The sequence below is a fragment of the Temnothorax nylanderi genome, unplaced genomic scaffold (assembly GCF_030848795.1).
Source record: "Temnothorax nylanderi isolate EJ_2023f unplaced genomic scaffold, tnyl_v1.0 TNYL_tig0065_pilon, whole genome shotgun sequence".
In the NCBI taxonomy this organism is placed as follows: domain Eukaryota; kingdom Metazoa; phylum Arthropoda; class Insecta; order Hymenoptera; family Formicidae; genus Temnothorax; species Temnothorax nylanderi.
In genome coordinates, this window is record NW_027249127.1 from 633114 (window position 1) to 650849 (window position 17736).

The 17736-nt window shown below is 38.0% G+C and overlaps 1 protein-coding gene across 1 annotated transcript; it reads right to left on the reverse strand.

Moving 5' to 3' along the window:
• Nucleotides 1–63: 63 nt before the first annotated feature.
• Nucleotides 64–16490, reverse strand: LOC139773657 (uncharacterized). Its single transcript, XM_071708247.1, has 13 exons — nt 15662–16490; nt 8412–8571; nt 8193–8216; nt 8007–8122; nt 7674–7911; nt 4539–7238; nt 3590–3784; nt 2760–3438; nt 2406–2612; nt 1874–2008; nt 1512–1789; nt 1163–1363; nt 64–968 (listed from the first exon to the last, which is right to left on the reverse strand). The coding sequence occupies exons 1-13, from the start codon at nt 15737–15739 to the stop codon at nt 721–723; spliced, it is 5259 nt and encodes a 1752-aa protein (XP_071564348.1). The 5' UTR covers nt 15740–16490; the 3' UTR covers nt 64–720.
• Nucleotides 16491–17736: the final 1246 nt, after the last annotated feature.

Consider the following 17736-nt stretch of genomic DNA (forward strand, 5'->3'; position numbering starts at 1 on the left):
TGGATCGTTGTTATATTGTATAATTACCTTCTAATTGTTCCAAGACAAAAATTGAAAAGAACATGAATTTTACAAAAAGAATATATTTACTGTTATCTTTTCTTATAAGTTTTACATTAATTGTAATTTCACAATAATTTTATAATATGTACACATTACTGGGAGAAGATAAGTCATGTCTTTTTACATTGTAAACTAGACTCCTTTTCATTTGATCTAATCTTGCCAATAGCATAACTTAAAGTATCTGTCTAAAAGCAGAATTAACATAAGCTTCGAGTCAAGTTAGTCCCAATCTGCATGGACATGATTATTTATATAGAGACTAAAGTAATGACGTTAATAATACATTAATAACGTGACATTGAGAGACATTTGCATCAGACATTAGACATTAATTTTAAATAAATAATTGTAAAGTTTTTTTCTATTTTTTCTCGACGTATATACAATTATTCTAGAACTAAAAGAATGCTTCTTTTGAAGATATATTTGCAGAACAATCTGAAGGAAAGTTTTGCAACAGTCTATCGAGTTTTGTTGCTTATTGTTACTGTATTTTAATTCGATTTCCATAGATACATTGTACTTTACGTATATACAATTGTGTGTGTGAGTTCTTCCTCACCGAGAAACTACACTTATTTATCAGACCGCGCTAGCGTTGCTTGTATTGTATAAATCGCGTTTACATTATCATATCGACATATCAGTCTTGTATTATCGTGAGATCGCGGAGCAATCTCGTTCGTCGCTGCCGTCGGAGCATTCTAGAAATCCATTGCAGACACGTGATTTGGGTAAACATTCTCCGAGAGGGCATCTGTGACCTTTGCAGAATTCCGCCGCGGACGGTTGGATATCTTTCTGCGTGGTAACAATATTGATATAAGTCGTGTAAGAATAAATTTTCGTATAAACGCCCGGTCGTTCCCGTCTCCCACATCCATATCCGTTTGAAGTGATACCTGAAACAAAAGAGATAATTTCATATTTGGCGAAGGAATATTATAGGGAAATTTATTTAGTAAACATTCAGTTTTATTTATCCACAAGGTAAGATAATTAATAAATGTATTTAATATTACATGTGCATAGTGCTAAGGATTCTATCGCTCTTGTTTGCGCGACGAAAGTAACAATACGGTATCTATTTACGTACCTTGTAACACATAACGGTTTTCCAACGGGGACAAGCATACCAAAGGCCCGCCGCTATCTCCAAGACACGCGTCTTTGCCACCGTTCTCTAATCCTGCGCACAACATGCCAGATGTAATCTTATACAGCGGCAAGAATAGAGTCTTCCGTCGACAATCTTCCGTCGATATCACCGGGATTTGTACCTCTTGCAGAGTATCAGCTATTAATAAGTACGTTATAAACGTTAATAAGTAACGGGACAAGTATTATACATATAATGTAACTTTTCCAATGTAAGATCACGATCGTCTACATCTACACTAAAGTATATATAATAATAATATAATAAAAAAATATATTCTACTTACGAAACACCCTGCCGATTTCATTTAACTGTCCCCATCCAGTTACCACGCAGATCGTCTCGCTGGGGACCGGTGCTTTCGGGAGGCACACTGGTCGAATGTAGTCACTGAAGCTAACCGCTCGTTCAAGTCTTATTACAGCTATGTCATTGACGAATCCGTTATTGATGTAATCCGGGTGTAGCGATATGTAATCCACCCGTAAGAGCTGCTCGTGCGGGCTTCGGAAGCTTCCTCTACGAGTCGCACCGATTCTTGCGACCCAGTAGCTATCCTCTGCGCTATAAAGCGTTACTTTCGATTAGATCTTTGTACTGAAGCTTTATATGTAAAAATTTATATGTAAAAAAATTATTTTATTTTACTGATAAAAGCAATGAGCTGCAGAAATAACCCATCGATCTTTTATTAGAGCACCACCACATTGATATTTTCCATCTTTGTATAAGGCAATTTGCCATGGCCAGTTGCCCATGGAGCTACTGGCACCGCCAACAATCCTGGAATGACGAGAAGGAAACGATCTGCTTTAAAGGGGAGGGTACATTTGAATATAAAAATATAAAAATATTCTTTTTATTGATACGAAAATTGAGGCATTTGGAAGCGAACTTTGAAACATCCATCATTGCTTTCAGGAAGATACTTTTATGAACAAGATTCATTTATCTTTACTAAAAAACCGTGACATGAGAAAGTAACTTTCTTTCTGTAAATTTTGAATCTTTAATTTCTTCTTACAAAGTTATTAATGAATTTGTTGATTCACACGTAACTGTCTACAGTAGATTTGGGTATAACGCGGTGGAACAGAAGTTTATTGTAAATATTTTTAATGTCAAGTCTTGCGCAACGGAATTAATCTCGAGTTTAGCGGCAAGTTTTATGAAGACATACCTCGCAGTCGATGCCACTTGAGTTCTTATTCCGCATTCGAAATTTTTGCATCGTACTTTGAGAACTTCGCCGCTCGGGCACTCGGACGATTTCAAAGACAAGGCTGTTTTATCCGAGAGTTCGGATTTGTCATTGTACGACAAAGTGTAGTAAAACTGGTTCGGCACCGGGTTCTCGTCCAGTACTTTTTCTACCGTTTCGTAATCTCTGAAAAACGAAAGCCTTTCGGTCTAAGAAACTTTATTTACTTTTAACATAAAATATTTAATATAAAATTTTTATTAATATAAAATTATATACTTTTAATATAATACAATTTCTCTTAATCGAGATTTCAACGACAATGTTACTTACCGATACGTGATGGCCTTGCACGCAGCTTTAGCAAGATCTTCGACGGACAACGTAATTCGGCGCGCATGCCGCTCTCGGGTAAGACTATTCATATCGGCTAAACAAAGCTTTCCCCATATGCCATTTTTACGTACACTGAGGTATCCTCTGTTGTTATAATTGTCGATCTCCTTGTTATGAACGTTCGCTACTGGAAAAGTTCTGTTATTTTTAACACGCAAATTATTCTCCGGAGTTAAACCGTTCCTTAAGACATCCGACGAACTTTCGGGAGTCTCTCTGCTGGAAACAGCGACGACGATTTTACTCTCCCCCGCGTCTCTATTCCGAGCCGATTCCTGATCAATCAACTTCGGAGATAAGCTATTATTGTCGTTCATTAATCTCTCAGATTGAAGATCGTCAGGGAGGATATATGGAGTAGCTGTGTCTATAACAGAGGACTCGATTGCTTGATGGAAATGAGATTCTATCTCGGATTGATTTCTCGATAGATTTTCCGTCGAGACGAGATCAATTCGCGGTTCAGCAATGTCTTCTTCCGGCTGGTCGTCTATCAGAGCAGTACATTTCTTCTCGTCTTCGCCGCCGGGACAATCGCTAACACCGTTGCATACCTTATCCATATCAATGCAGGATTGGCTGTTACCGCATACGAATTGACCTTTCTCGCACCAGTCTGAAAAATAAAATCAAATGAGCAACAAATAAGTCGAAAAAATGTTTAGGTAACTGCTCTCGTGAAAGCAATTAAAGCTAATTGAGATTGAACTTAGTTTTATGAGAGAACATCTGGGTTATCGCGACAATCTGAATTTAATTGACATTACCGCAATTGCTCTCGTCTGAATAATCCCAACAATCGGCGATACCGTCGCAGATTTTTTGATACATTTCCGTCTTGAGGAAGTCGGCGCACGTGCAATTAGCTTCGTCCTCCGCGCCCGGACATTCTACCAGCATGTTACAAATCGCGCTGGAGTTTAAGCATTTTCCATCTCCGCAGAGGAAACCGTCGCAGCTATCTGCGAAAATACGATACGTTTACGGTAAGTACACACGTCGAGATATATCAATTTTTTTCGAGTGCTGTTTCATCGTGCATTTGATAGCAGATTGGTGAAATATACCGGAGAATCTCTTTTCAATTTATAGATTAATAAATAGAGCTGTAACTCTCGATCAATTGTCGTAAGATCCACTTTCGCTGAAGAAAGATGCATACAGATCAAATATACATGCACTTATTAATATCAGAAAATAATAAAGAAAAGAGAATTTGATATATTTTACCAATTTATATCATCGAACATGAGTGATGGTGTACGAAATTTATTTATTGCGCAGTGTAAGGAAAAACTTCACGTGATTTCCCGTATAATCTAATAGTTGGCTGTAAGAAAGAAAGCTACACAAGCTCTGCGCACTACACTGTTAAATATTGAAGGATGAAATTAAATTTAATAAAGGATTTAATTAAATTTAAATCAATATTTTTTGAGTTAAATAACATTTTGTTATTTTTAACTATTATGTGTGTGTGTGTGCCAAAATTTATTATTTTAACACAAAACAGTATTTATTATTTTAACTCCATTGATTTAGTTAAATTAATATTGTTTTAGTTAAATTAACAACATACTGAGTAGAAGCAGTAGCGAACTATAGAAATGGTTAAAAATGACACAAATTGAGTATAATTTGATACTACGGATTCAACAGTGTAATACTTTTCCACTCGCCTGCATACATTTAAACGCGTTGCGTTTGCACAATTACCATTGGTCTCATTAGTCTTGCTTTCTCGAATCGTCGACATTGTATCTGCCTCGTTTCTCTCTCCTCGGTCCTCTTCCTTATTTAATACTTTCGTAAATATTTCCACCCCATCACGACTCAACGTGAATCCCGAACTTGCGTCCTGTAGACTCTCGTTTCCAGTCACGACGTCGGCGATTTTCTTCAGCTCGTCGATATTCAGCGACGGCGCGAGATCTTGAAGTCGCAACATTTCGCTCGAGTTTCGCTTTGAGTTGTTTCTAATGACTCGTACGGGATCGTCGTCCGTTTTGATCTGGGCGAGCTGTTTGAGCTTCTCCAGCAGAACTCTGTTCTCCTCGAGCGACATTTTTCTGTCCGACGTCTGCATCGTCCTTAAATTCGCCGTTGACAAAATCGGCCGACTTTCGGGGAGTATCTTTTCCGTTGTATCGACAGCCGATTCGAATGATTTATTTGCTTCGTCGCCCGACGTCGAAGTCTTCTCCGAATGAGTAACCGGATCGGTCGTAGAATTGGTGACGATGAATTTCAGGATGACCGGATCGCTCTTAATATTGGACGACACTCTGGTACTGATGGAGGTAACGACCTCGACTATTTGTTCCACTATAGTGCTCTTATTTGTAGATCCCTTCTCGTCGGATTTCGCAGAGTCCTGGATCTTGTGCAAGGAGGAAGAGGAGGATTCAGAGTCGGCGGATTCGGTATCCGTCATCGTGTCTCCGTCGTGCGTGTAATCGCGCACCCCAAATAGCTGCTCCAAAAGAGTATCGGGGGAGTCGATCTTCGGTTTCGGTCGCACCGGCCTACCGATCCCCGTGTTGCTCTTCACAGGCGCCAGCGTCACGAGATTTTCCACCACGTAGGCCTTTAAAGTCTCGTTATAAACCTTCTTTTTCTGCGATTCGCCGTCGCCGGCTGTCGCTTCGTCTGGGTATGTTTCCCCGTTTTCTTCCGACTCGCCGGGCGTGTGCTTCATAATGTCGATCTCGACGAACGTCGAGTTTCTCGATACGCCCCTCTTCCCGCCCGAATCTTTGGGGATCAGTTTTGACTCCGAGTAACTCTCCGTGATGCCAGAGTGCGATAATCTGTCGTCGTCCTTTACGACATTCGGGTCTGTCGACGTAATTCGTCCGTGACTTGACAACTGGACCGTCGCATCTCTCTCATCGTGCCCTATAACAGAAGTTTCCACTTCGACTCTCGTTGACGGTATCGGCGTCAAGGCTTTATCTTGGGACAATTTCGCGTCGGTGGTCGTGCCATCCGAAAGAGATAGATTGTCCAAGTTATGAAGAGGATTGCTATAATTGATACTATAATGTACGACGGACGTGATTTTGTCGACGGGTATCGTGTGTCTGAAAGGTTTCGTCGTCGCCAGGTTCTCGATCAAACTGGACCCGCCGAGACCGCCGCCATTCAGATCAGGCGTATTGTAACTGGTGTAAATCGGTTGCTGCGAATTAACGTTAATCTTCCTGTTCCGCAACGTGTTTTCGTCCGTGGTCAGCGCCAGGATACCGCTTCCCCTGTATCGATTCTTCGCTTCCGATTCGACTTCCGTGTCTGGCACGGGTTCCGCTACGCCAATACCGCTCGTAAGCGAATCGTTCATAATTTTCTCGTCGCTGCTTGACCCGAATATATAATCCGGTTCGACCATCGATGCCGAGTTATCAAACTTGATCTCCGGCTTTCGAGTAGCGTTTGAGGCTCTATCTTTTGTCGGCATTATATTTTTTGAAACTCCTCGAATCATCGGGATCTCAGAGGTGGAAGTTACCCCATCATCGGCATTATGTGACGAGGCTTTTAACTTGACGCTGTACATTTCCGAAGGCAACTGTCCGGCTACTTCAATGTCCAGTTTCCCGTCGTCGTTCGGCCTAGCTGTTAGACCTGGAACGATCCTATCTCGCGGAAAATCGGTGTTGTCTATATCGAAGGTATTTATCTCAGACACATCGCGAAAGTTGATAGAATCTAACGATGACCCTGGCACCGTTGACGACGTCGTGCTGGTTCCAGCGTTGGGCATTCTCACGTTATCGCGGGAATCGCTCGTCGTCGGAACTACTCTCCGCGTGGTTGATTCTGTGTAACTGGTTTCTCTGACATTGTTATTTGGTAGCAACTTGAATTCCGTGGTTACATATCCCGGCACGATCGGCTTCCACGGTGAGTTATTCTCGAAATCTGGATTACGGAAATCTTTGAAAATATCCAAATCGCTTCGAACAGTTGTGGTCCCTGAAGACGTAGTTTTTATTTCATTCTCTTGTTTTTCGTTTGATTTGGTCTTGCTGGACGTAGCTACCGTGGATTTTGTCGAAGGTTCGCCCGTTGGCGAAGATTCTACGTGATTCGATACTTTCTGTGACGTCGTGGGGTGTGACGGCGTTCTCCTAGTAGTGGCTAATCCTTTGCTATCTGTTATCGGCTCAGATATTTCTTTAGTTGAATTTTCCGCGGTGATATTAACTTTCGTTGCTCTATAGGTACCCTGGATGGTTGGGATGTTGTTGAAGTCTATGTTCGGCTCGCTGGATTCGATCTTGGTTGGTTTCGGTTTTGGCTTTGAACTCATAATCAAGCTGCTGTTTCTATTTGGTCGTAATAGACCATTTTTAGTGATCATAGCATGTTTCTGCTGCCCTTGTTTCTGGTTCATGACACCTTCCTGACTTATTCCTGGAATTTAAAAAAAAAATACTTGAAACTGATCATATTTTGTTTAAAGAATAAACAAATGCTTGAAGCAATAAGCAAATTAGGTTTAGACGTCTAACTTTCGGTTTAGATTGTGAATAATAGGTGAGACGCAATATTTGTAGCTAAACGAATTTTTGTTAAAATTTAGAGCATAGAACTAACTATATGTTGAGCAAAAGAAAGAATGGGCGAAATATATATTATATAATGTAGATGAAACAAATAAAAAATGAAGAAAAGTTTGATGTAACAATAAAGAAAATAAAGAATGGAGTTGAAAATGAAGAATAGACATGAAAGACTCTGAACGGCCAGCGCGAGAAAACAGGTAGCGGGAATCCAATAAAGTTTCAATGTTTTTATGCGGTTCAACGTTTTGCATAAAATTGATCAAGTCTACTTATCGCCACTCACTTTTCACTGATACGGACGTGAGGTCTAACTCCATATCTTTGAACAATGATGATATTGAGTATGTTTCTTTGACAATAATATCTTGAATGGTGTCTTCGATATTTACGATCGAGCGTGGTATCTTCCTTCGGTCGAGATACAATCTGAAGAAAACTTTTAAAGTCCCATTCTCAAATTTGTCTATCATGGTTTGCTTGTAGGATAAGCCGAGCACGCTTCTCCTAAATAAAAGCTCGAACTAAAAATAACAATATTTGAATTTTTAAGAGGCTTGATTCCGCATCTACCTTTTTACATACATAGTAGAGCGATCTTGAAATATATTTTACTTACAATATTTTTGAATTTTCGTTCCTTTTCTCGGAAGACCATGCTCGTGTTTAGTTTTAACATGGGATTATACCTTTCGCCTCTTGCTATTCTGAAGCTACATGAAAATCCGACGATAGCTGTAATAAAATAAAAATGTGAAAGTATTACGTAATTTATTATTGTTATTTGAATATGTGGTGAACTCACCATTTTTAGAATCTGTTCGGAAAGCTGAAACATTTGATTAACAATAATTAATTTTATGTAATTTATTATTTGACTTATTTTAAATTTAATTGAAAAAGAAAGTAAAAATTTGACGGACTCTAATTCTATATTTTTACTCCTTTAATTCTACTTTTTTTTATAAGCATAAGAAATTTTATTAGTCAACTTAATGGACGATAAATTAAACATTCAACGTACCACCCATCCATAGAGCTAATCCAGCAATTGCCAGAACTGCGATCAACACTAACATAGCCGATAAAATTAACATGGCACTGCCAAACCTCCATGTAGTATTGCCATTTCTTCGTGCTACCGATACCCTGGACCAAGTGGATCTTGGTAGATAATAGTCACTCTGTAATGAGGATAATTAATCTTAACCCTAACTATAACCACTTATTTTCGTGTCCTTAATTCGCCACACTCCGATCTCCAATCCGTCAGACCGTTCGACTTTGTCGCATTGTCATTTCAATTCTAATTAATATTTTTAAGCTTGTACTGTAGAAATTCGAAATACAGATTTTGAATAAGATGTTTATGATAATATCAGGTCAAGAAAATAATTTGAATTTAAACTGAACTTATTACAAAGAAACTAGAAAATTATGTTATTATGTAAAAACTAGAAAACAAAAAAAAAACGTTCAGCGGTCCACTGGACCGGAGTGTGGCGAGCTAGGGTTAATTGATATTTTATCTATTGACTATCGTTTCTGAATGATTGAACTTAATGTTTTTAAAGCTTGGTTTCAAACATAATTTAAAATGTAAAATTTTACTTTTTAATTTGTCAATATCGCAATGGCATAACAAAATATATATTACAATAGTACTCTTGCGCACAGCATCTTTTAAAAGAGATAATTGTTTAATGTTCCTAATTTTTGTTTGGTATACATTTGTAGCGATGCGAGTCAGGTGGCACGCGACTTATCGTTGAATTATATATATATGTATGTATATATGTGTGATAAATATAAGCGAGCGTGTACGGTAATCCCGTTAACGGTACCACCGGCGGCACGGAATGCATGAATAAGAAGAAATTTTCAAAGTGTCGAGATACGAATAACGTTCAGCTCTGCTCGACTTGCCGGGCGAGATCGCGTAGAAAATTCATAATATTTCGTCTAGCGGTAAAATAAACGTGCCATTCGCAAGTGTGGTCGGGTATTTTCAGGCATGACTGCTTTTATATTAAAACTCGAAGTAGGTCCAGGTGCTTCTTGTGGCACCTGTAAATGATATTTCCGAGGTTTCCAGCTGCTTCCGATAAACATTAAAACTTTAACTAGCATACAAGAAATAAAATAAAGTTGTTAAGTATAAAATGACAAATATTGAGGTCGAAGCTGGGTACGTCGAACTCCAAGAGTTTTAGTTTTTAGCGGATCTTAAACGTTAATTAATGTCTAAAACATTACAATATGATGTGTTTGTCTTTTTTTTTATCTGTCAAGATGCAATCAATCACCTTGTGTTACGCAATCTTCGTATTCAGAAACGTTCTCAATGTAAAATGTTATTTTATATTACCAAGACACTTAATATTATTAAAACAGGAAGCAAAGAGCCTCGGAAAATGCCCGTTTGGCTTAGAATGTTCAAGTAACTTATGAAGATGAATCCCGTTTGCGTTCGTCGTTCGGATTATTAAGTAGTGCAAGACATAAATTTTATACGCGTCCTCGCATCTTCTTCGAACAGGTGGAATATCTCGAATGCACCGATGAAATCGACCGTATCGAATGTGATGTCCAGATACAAAGCGCGAGCGTGAACCGTTAGAAGTTTATAGATTGTAGTGATTTTTTATAAAAAAAAAATACCGCGTGACTTCTACTTATTCTTATCTTCTTGCCTCTTGCGCGCAATTGTGCGCACGCTATGCTGTTATTGCTCAAATTATTTATGAGAAGAAGAAGGAAGAGTAGTATCATTATCGCGACATATTGATAGTGATAATCGTTCGTACTATCGAAGGAAATATTTTGAATACATCTAATTGCTAATTTTATCTAATATTTAAATACGCTTTTAAAAATTATCGATATTATATGATACTTTTGTAATAATCTCAGAATATATTATGCTTGTTCATGTCTGTTTTCACGTTCATAAATAAACAACCGATTTGTATTGGTTTCAGGTTTGACGCTAACATCATCGTGCTGTTATCGATCCGTGATAGCTACGTGATAGCTATGAAGCGTGATATAGCTTTATTGCACGTTATTTATTTGCATTTTCCTTATTACACGCTTTGTTGCACTCATAAAAGATTTCCAGTGCGCGATTAGTTTCCTATATCTTTAAACCAACATTGAATGTTTCAAAAATAAGCTATGCAAAGATAAATAATTGGTATTTAGTAATTTGTACTTAATTTTCGAGGTATTTGAAATTATGATCTATGAAGCAAATAGTCGCTTAGCGTGTGATGACATGGCATAATATGTCATTTTGCTAGTTGATATGCAATCTTGCTCTTAAGTCGTATTTATTCTAGATCAACGATCACTCACTTTCACAAAATGCTGTCACAAATGAGAAAAGTTACCATTCAACAGTTAAACGTCATATATTGCGACTATTTTAAGTTCCCTATTTTTTTTTAAATTAATAGTTGTAAGAATAATATTTGTATCTCTCCTAATTCTTCAAGTATATAACAACCACAAATTCAAATGTCAAAAGGAAAATTATTAGCCTAAATTATATCTGTGCTATTCTTTTCAGTGTCGCCTTTTATCAACATCTTTTTTTATTTATCTCATATTCTTCAAAGATGCAGGCCGTAAAAATAATTCTCGGCGGTACTTAAGTAGCGTTGCCGAGCATATCCAACTATGTGGATCACAAACCGTGGTAACAGCTATGCGATTCCTGAAAAGGCTGTTACCTCCGCCGCCTTATGAAAACTTCATAACTATAAATAACGACATTACAGAAATGACACTCCGGAGCTGCTAACTGTTATCAACCGTTCGTCAAAGATGAAATTAGTTTAAGAATAATGGAACGTGTGACTGAAACAACACAATTAAGTCTGTCACGGATAAGTGCCGCGGTGCATGAGAAAGACAGAAACACATTGCAAAAATATCCGCTAATACCGTGGCCGCAGAATACCGAGGGCTAATATTTGAAGACGGTTAAGAAATTCAACCTTCGGGATTCGCAAATAATGGCTTGAGGAAGGTGCCGGTGTACGCAACTGTCCGTATGCGTGTACATTGCGTGCCATGACTTGGACGGGAGTCAATGCGCGGCCTTCGTGCGGGGCAGCACGAAGAAAATGCGAAGAAGATGCGAGTACGAGCTGTACGAGCAGCTTTGCAGCCGAGTGCAAAGATCCTTCAAGGACGCTCCCGCAACTCTCGTCCTTGTCTGGTTTAATAAGGGGCCCTAGGAACGCGTGTGTACCTGGAACTCGTACGCGCAGATCGTAACGCTTGTTCACAGGGCCGGGCCTCGCAAAGCCACATCATATATTATATCTATGCGAGACGGTACAAAGTACGATTCCATTCACAAATGATCACGATCGACACATCTGGGTATTTATTTAAAAAAAGTGTCGATTATATATATCGCGCAAGAAGTGGAGAACACTCCACGGATACATTGGATTGTCTAAACTCAATGAGATCCTCGCAATAGGAATTACGTGGGCATCGGCGAATCAGAAAGATATATTATCGCTACGGTCATCCTTGCGATTACGCTCTCACGCAGTCCTTACGATATATGCAAATATATCTCGACAATAGGATGGACATTGAATCGCGCTATGTATCGCGTTCTTTGATCCGTAGAGATACTTCGCGCAGGAATTTCCTCACACCAAAAGCTTAAGTTTCGCGCGAGCTTTGCTCGAGGGTACACGATGTTATCTAAAGCAGAAGTACGCATATGGGAACTTCCTTCGTTTGTTTGTGGATACATATCATTGGATTATTTTATAATCGCTCATTAGTATTTTATAAACGTTACCGGCAATGTTGTTTCTCGCGTTTAAAATTGCCAAGTCAGGTTCTCAACAGTAGACAGAGAGAGAAGAGCACTGCGAGTACAGTTATAATTTGTTCCATTATATGGATATTTTCGCGATATTTCCGCAAGATTTCACGTTGGTTGCGATCGACAAATGTTTTTCCGCCTATACCGGAGATTAAAATTGCTTACATAATTCGATTATAAAGATTGCATACAGAATTATCATCGCTCGCATCGTATTCAAGGCCATCTATTGTACGGATCTTCGAAGCCGCATTATATAACGACATAAGATTCAGATTGATTTTCCATCTTCGAGAATTAGTTAAATTCGCACTTCTATAATGCTGTCGCAAGTTTAAATTTTAGACTGTCCAGGTCGTAAAGTCGATTTGTCAATGTTTGATTCCTCAAAAAAGACGCTGCTATTTATATTATTTTTATTTTCTCTGGTGGAAAAATGTCTCAGAATTTTTCATATTATTAATAAGAATTTTTATAAAAATTTTCAGATTTTCTTAGAATTTTGCAGATTTTTTATACAAATTGGAATGTTTTTCAGAAAAACTCACAAAATGTCAGACAAAATAGGAATAAAAAAATTCAGATTTTTTCCACCAACATATCTTTGTAGAAATCTGAATAAATATGAGAAAATCTGTGCAATTTATTAGAAATTTTCATATATAATGTTATATGATGTTAAAATATTCCGAAAATCCTCATCCAATTATTTCTGAAAGTACCTAAGAAACTTTATATATTTTCTCAGAATTTTTCACAAGTCTCAATTCTTACAAAATTTCTGAGAAAATATAAGAAATTTTTTCACCAGGGTTGTGATGGGACACTTAATTTGTTTACGGTCATACATTTATATTACAGGTACATTGAACCTAACTGTCGGCTATTGTAGTAACTCTGCGGGTAGATAAAAAGGCGTGCCTGGCCACGTAATTCTTATATATTTCATCATAGCTCACCTTGCGGCTCATTAACTCGAGGAAACTTAATTATCATTCGGCCGACGTGTTCCGAGGGAATCCAAACGTGTGTGCGCGCGCGCTAGTCCAGCAATTCAAATATTATCCGCAATCGTTAGCGTAACAGACGCGTTGCGTGCGTACGTGCACATCAATACGTGAGAGATCCGTTCTTTTTTCTGATGATGCGTTGAGCGTTAAGTACTCGCAGCACGATTCGAGTTCAGATTCCGCAGTTTCTTGGCTGCGAGGGTGCATCTCATTAGGGATGGTTATCGTGCGTAATATAATTTACTCGCGAGTAAAGTGCATCGCTATCGTCGCAATTATCGCCCACAGTCGTTGACTCGATAACGGTACCATTGTGCGAGCGGGTTGCGAACGTGTCGGACGATCGGGTTTAAACAGCCAATTAAACGAACGGCGCCGCGCCGCCACGCCGTTGTGTGGGATGTGGGTTTTGGCATAGAAAGAAGACGAGCTTATTAAGACGGAAAGAGTGTCTGACAATGAGTATCGGATAATTCAAAAGATCGTGAGATAAGGTAAATGAAGTTAGCTCGATCATGAGATCTGCATTTAATATTACAATACATTTTGAATATATATATTAAAATAGAATAGATTATTAATCAATTGGAGAAAATGCTATTTTTGGCCCGAGCTGGATCTTGGTAGCTTAATAATATTTCTGTATGAATTTTGTATATTTATTTTCAAACTCAGTAAACTGCGCGCCGATATTTTGTCGGTCTTTAAAGAATAGATTAAAATGTTTCGTGAGGAATTCCGGGATTTACGTTTCTTAGAACAGTTATGTGCGTGCGCGCAAAAAGTTGAAATACACAATTACATATACATTTGCTCCTGTCTTTATTTCAGGCACATTTTCTTGGTAATGATAAAAGCTTCAATTTAGCGAGTAAAAAGAAGAAAGAAAAGAAAATGACGACAAAGACAGGGAGGGAACAAGAATAAACGACCTCTTGTATGTGTAGGAGGAGAGGAGGAAGGAAGGATATCCCCTCTTATTGGAATGCCATAATTGAAGTTACTTTCAAATTGCTGTCTCGCGTAAAGAGATACATGGTTTGTTTCGCCGTTGCGCGTGAACTTGACGCGAGACGTGTGTGACCGTGTGTTTCTTGATAAAATTATGTAATACTTTCATATGAGGCAAGGTGAAGGTTTCCGTGATGTAAGATCTATATATATATATATATATATATATATATATATATATATATATACGTATAGGATAATTATAAAGGAATTGGTTCACTTCTTCCAATGTATCTATTAGGAAAAAATTTTTACAAATAAATGCTCTTAATATATACTAACAATAAGCCTCACTAACTAAACTGCAGCTCTAATGTTTTTTACAGATTAATTTTATCATACATAGATATAGACCGGAAGTTATGAAAGTATAAAATTGCACTTTATAATCAGCCTGTATAATCACCTCTATTATGTATTTTATGTTATAAGTAAACGCGTTTTAATTCACAGAGAGCACAACGTGTCTTGCTTGAAAAGTAAACGATTGAGTCCTTAAAAGTCTAAATGTGTAAAAGTCGTGTATCCTGTCTGTCTGGTCACGATTTTATTCTTTGATAAAACTCGGACAAGACTCGTCTTATAAGCGATTTGCTAACTACTTTCGTTCTTTTACACTCTGCACATATATGTGGAGTCATAACTTATCGATACGAAGAATGACAGTCGAGATAATTCTTGCTAATTCAGTTAATGTAATATTTAAAGGATATATCTTGTAAAGGTGATAGTAAAATTTTATTCAATTACAATATATTTGTTCGATGTGTGTATGATAACGATCAGGATTCTCTTTTTCTTCGAGTACAAAAGATGACTCTTGTTGAAAAGAAAAACGTGTTTCGCGATATTGTCAGATCTTACTAACTTGTAAAGCATCTTGCAGCAAGAAAGCAGACTCGACAAAACAGGAAAACGTTTTTTTCTCGTTACCGTCATTTCCATTATTGAACGTATCGTCAATGAATAAACAATACCGCCTATGTGACAATTAGTAAAGTTTTCAGGAGAGACAAAAACTGTATTAACAGTAAAATAAATACAATAACTATTTATATATGTAACTTTTTATAAATAATATGTGGCTAAAATACTTGTTGGCACAAACGCTGTAGAATGACGATATGGAATAATCGAAGCCAAAAAGTGCATTTGCAGAAAAATGTCACACGATATTGTTTATTCACAGACGATATATTCTTATTATACACGTGATTGTATCTGGCGAAATTATTGCATTATTATAATCTTATAAAAATTGAATATATAATATCTACTTATTACGAGTACAAAAAATAGGTCAGTTACTGACTTGAGTCAACGTCAAGTTTCAAATTTAATGGCTTTATCCTGTCATATTTCCTAATGAGAACAATATGGTAAATATAAAATACTCACCTGATAAGTGTATGGCCTGTAATAACCGCCGGCGTTCATCGCGGCATGATTCTTTCCGCTGCCACACATGGAAGTCATCGTCCGGACTCTTGAATTTTTACTTCCGATCGAATTGTATTCGTAACGCACGCTGTTTCCCACGAGAGTCAGAGTTCAGTTTTTATGACATTCCTCGGCGACGGTGCACCATGATGATAATTGCGTGGAGGCTGATCGTGTCAAAGCATTCTTCGCATTCTCATTGTAAAAAAGAGACGCTGCTACGTTTCTACTTGCTAGATTCGCTAATGAAGATGGTATCAAGACGTTTACGTATGAGATACTTCACTGCAGCCTTGATTATACAATAATTGACTTTCTTGAGCACGTAGGTCAACTTGCGGCCGAAATAAATTGCGTGTGCGGTGTGGTGGTTTCCTCAAAGTCGCGAAGGGGACCGCGATTTTCGATGACCGGGAAAATACCGTTAAGCGAATACGGAGTAACTTGGAGTATATCCTCCAAGTTGGAAAATACTTGTGCCACTCGATCGATTGTGTTCCTCTACTAGCTGCTATTGTTCGATCAATCTATCAAGATGGTTCGCAATGTTGAACAAGTTATTGAAAAAATATAATAACTCCGCTCAGATGGAAGTTATTGACCCGCACCACCGGTAGCCAGCCCGGTGTAAATCATATCGCGTCTATTGACTTCTCTCGAGGAAGGCACGTACACGAAGCGTCCATGCAGGGCGATGCTTCCTCAGAGAGACGAGACGATCCGAAGCAGGAAGAGGTGAAGCGCGGCGAAGCAAGCGGGACAACACCACCACGTCCTTCCTACGTGACGGCTGACCACCAACTGACAATCCGAGATCCTGAGGTACCGCCGTTCCTCATCTTCGTTCTTCCCGTTCGGCCAGGTTCTCTCACACCGCGTCGCGCGTCGCATATACATATATATATATATATATATATATATATATATGTATATGTATACATATATTCGGCTTACACGCCGCCCTGACGAATTCCCCACGTCGACTTTATGTATTCCCACGGTTACGGTGCTTTATACATTTTAAATCCGCGGTCCCTTTGTGAAAACCACCGTTCGTAACTAAACGGGCCGTTGAACAAAGAGCGATGATATAAATAACATTTATCTTAACTCGAAAAGTGTGAAAGATTCGAAGATATTTAGATAAAATCCAACTATTTTACCGTAATATATCTTTTTCTTACAAGAATATTTAGCGAAAAAATTTGTGGAGAGGATATACTTAATTACTGTAAGGATATACTTAATGAGAGGACTTATACTTATTTGAGCAACGATACATCGGCAAGGAGATTTCAATGCTCGCATCGGTTTTACAATTCGTGTACTGCGTCGGGAGATTTCAATATGTTACAAACATGTTCTTACCATTATGATAAACCAGATAAACCAAACTTTTCTTCTCTCTGTATATTTATATATTTTATTTATTTATTTATTAACGCGGTAACGATATAATAATATAAAAAGTAAAACTATATTTTTAGAATGGCGACATGAGCAATATAAATACAATAAAAGAAAGAAAAAGAAAAGAAGATAGGAGTAATCAAAATGTATATCGGGAATATAGTAATGTAATTTCGTATGAAGAAATATTACACTAGTTTTAAAAGATTGTTTTATATAAAAAAAATATCCTACATTTACATTAGAGAAACATTTATTTGTTTGCGGGATATGAATTCGCGTTGCGAATAATGAAATTGTATGGGCCATCACATTCTTCATCTCGTTAATATAGTAATTTTAGAAGGATAACAGTTCTGCAATTCTGCATAATCCCACTGTTTGCATGTTAGGTGGAGCTACATAATGCTACTCATTAGACGGCGCGCGCCCTTATTAGTGCGACGCCTAGATTACCGTTGTCTTATCTCGTTATTTCGCGGTAACGGTAGCGAATCTTGTGGTCCCATGACGTTCCACAGTGGACACAATGCGAAATCGCATCCAACGTATCTCACCGGTTAAAATCCCGTGCATGTATTTTCAGACTTTGTTACATAGTTAATTTTATTACATCTAAAAAA

Coding starts and splice junctions, on each gene's coding strand:
- LOC139773657 (XM_071708247.1), bottom strand. CDS start 15,739: ATGACTTCCATGTGTGGCAGCGGAAAGAATCATGCCGCGATGAACGCC. Junction 7,912..8,006: donor AACGAAAATTCAAAAATATT/GTAAGTAAAATA, acceptor TGTTATTTTTAG/TTCGAGCTTTTATTTAGGAG. Junction 3,439..3,589: donor TTCAGACGAGAGCAATTGCG/GTAATGTCAATT, acceptor TTTATTTTTCAG/ACTGGTGCGAGAAAGGTCAA.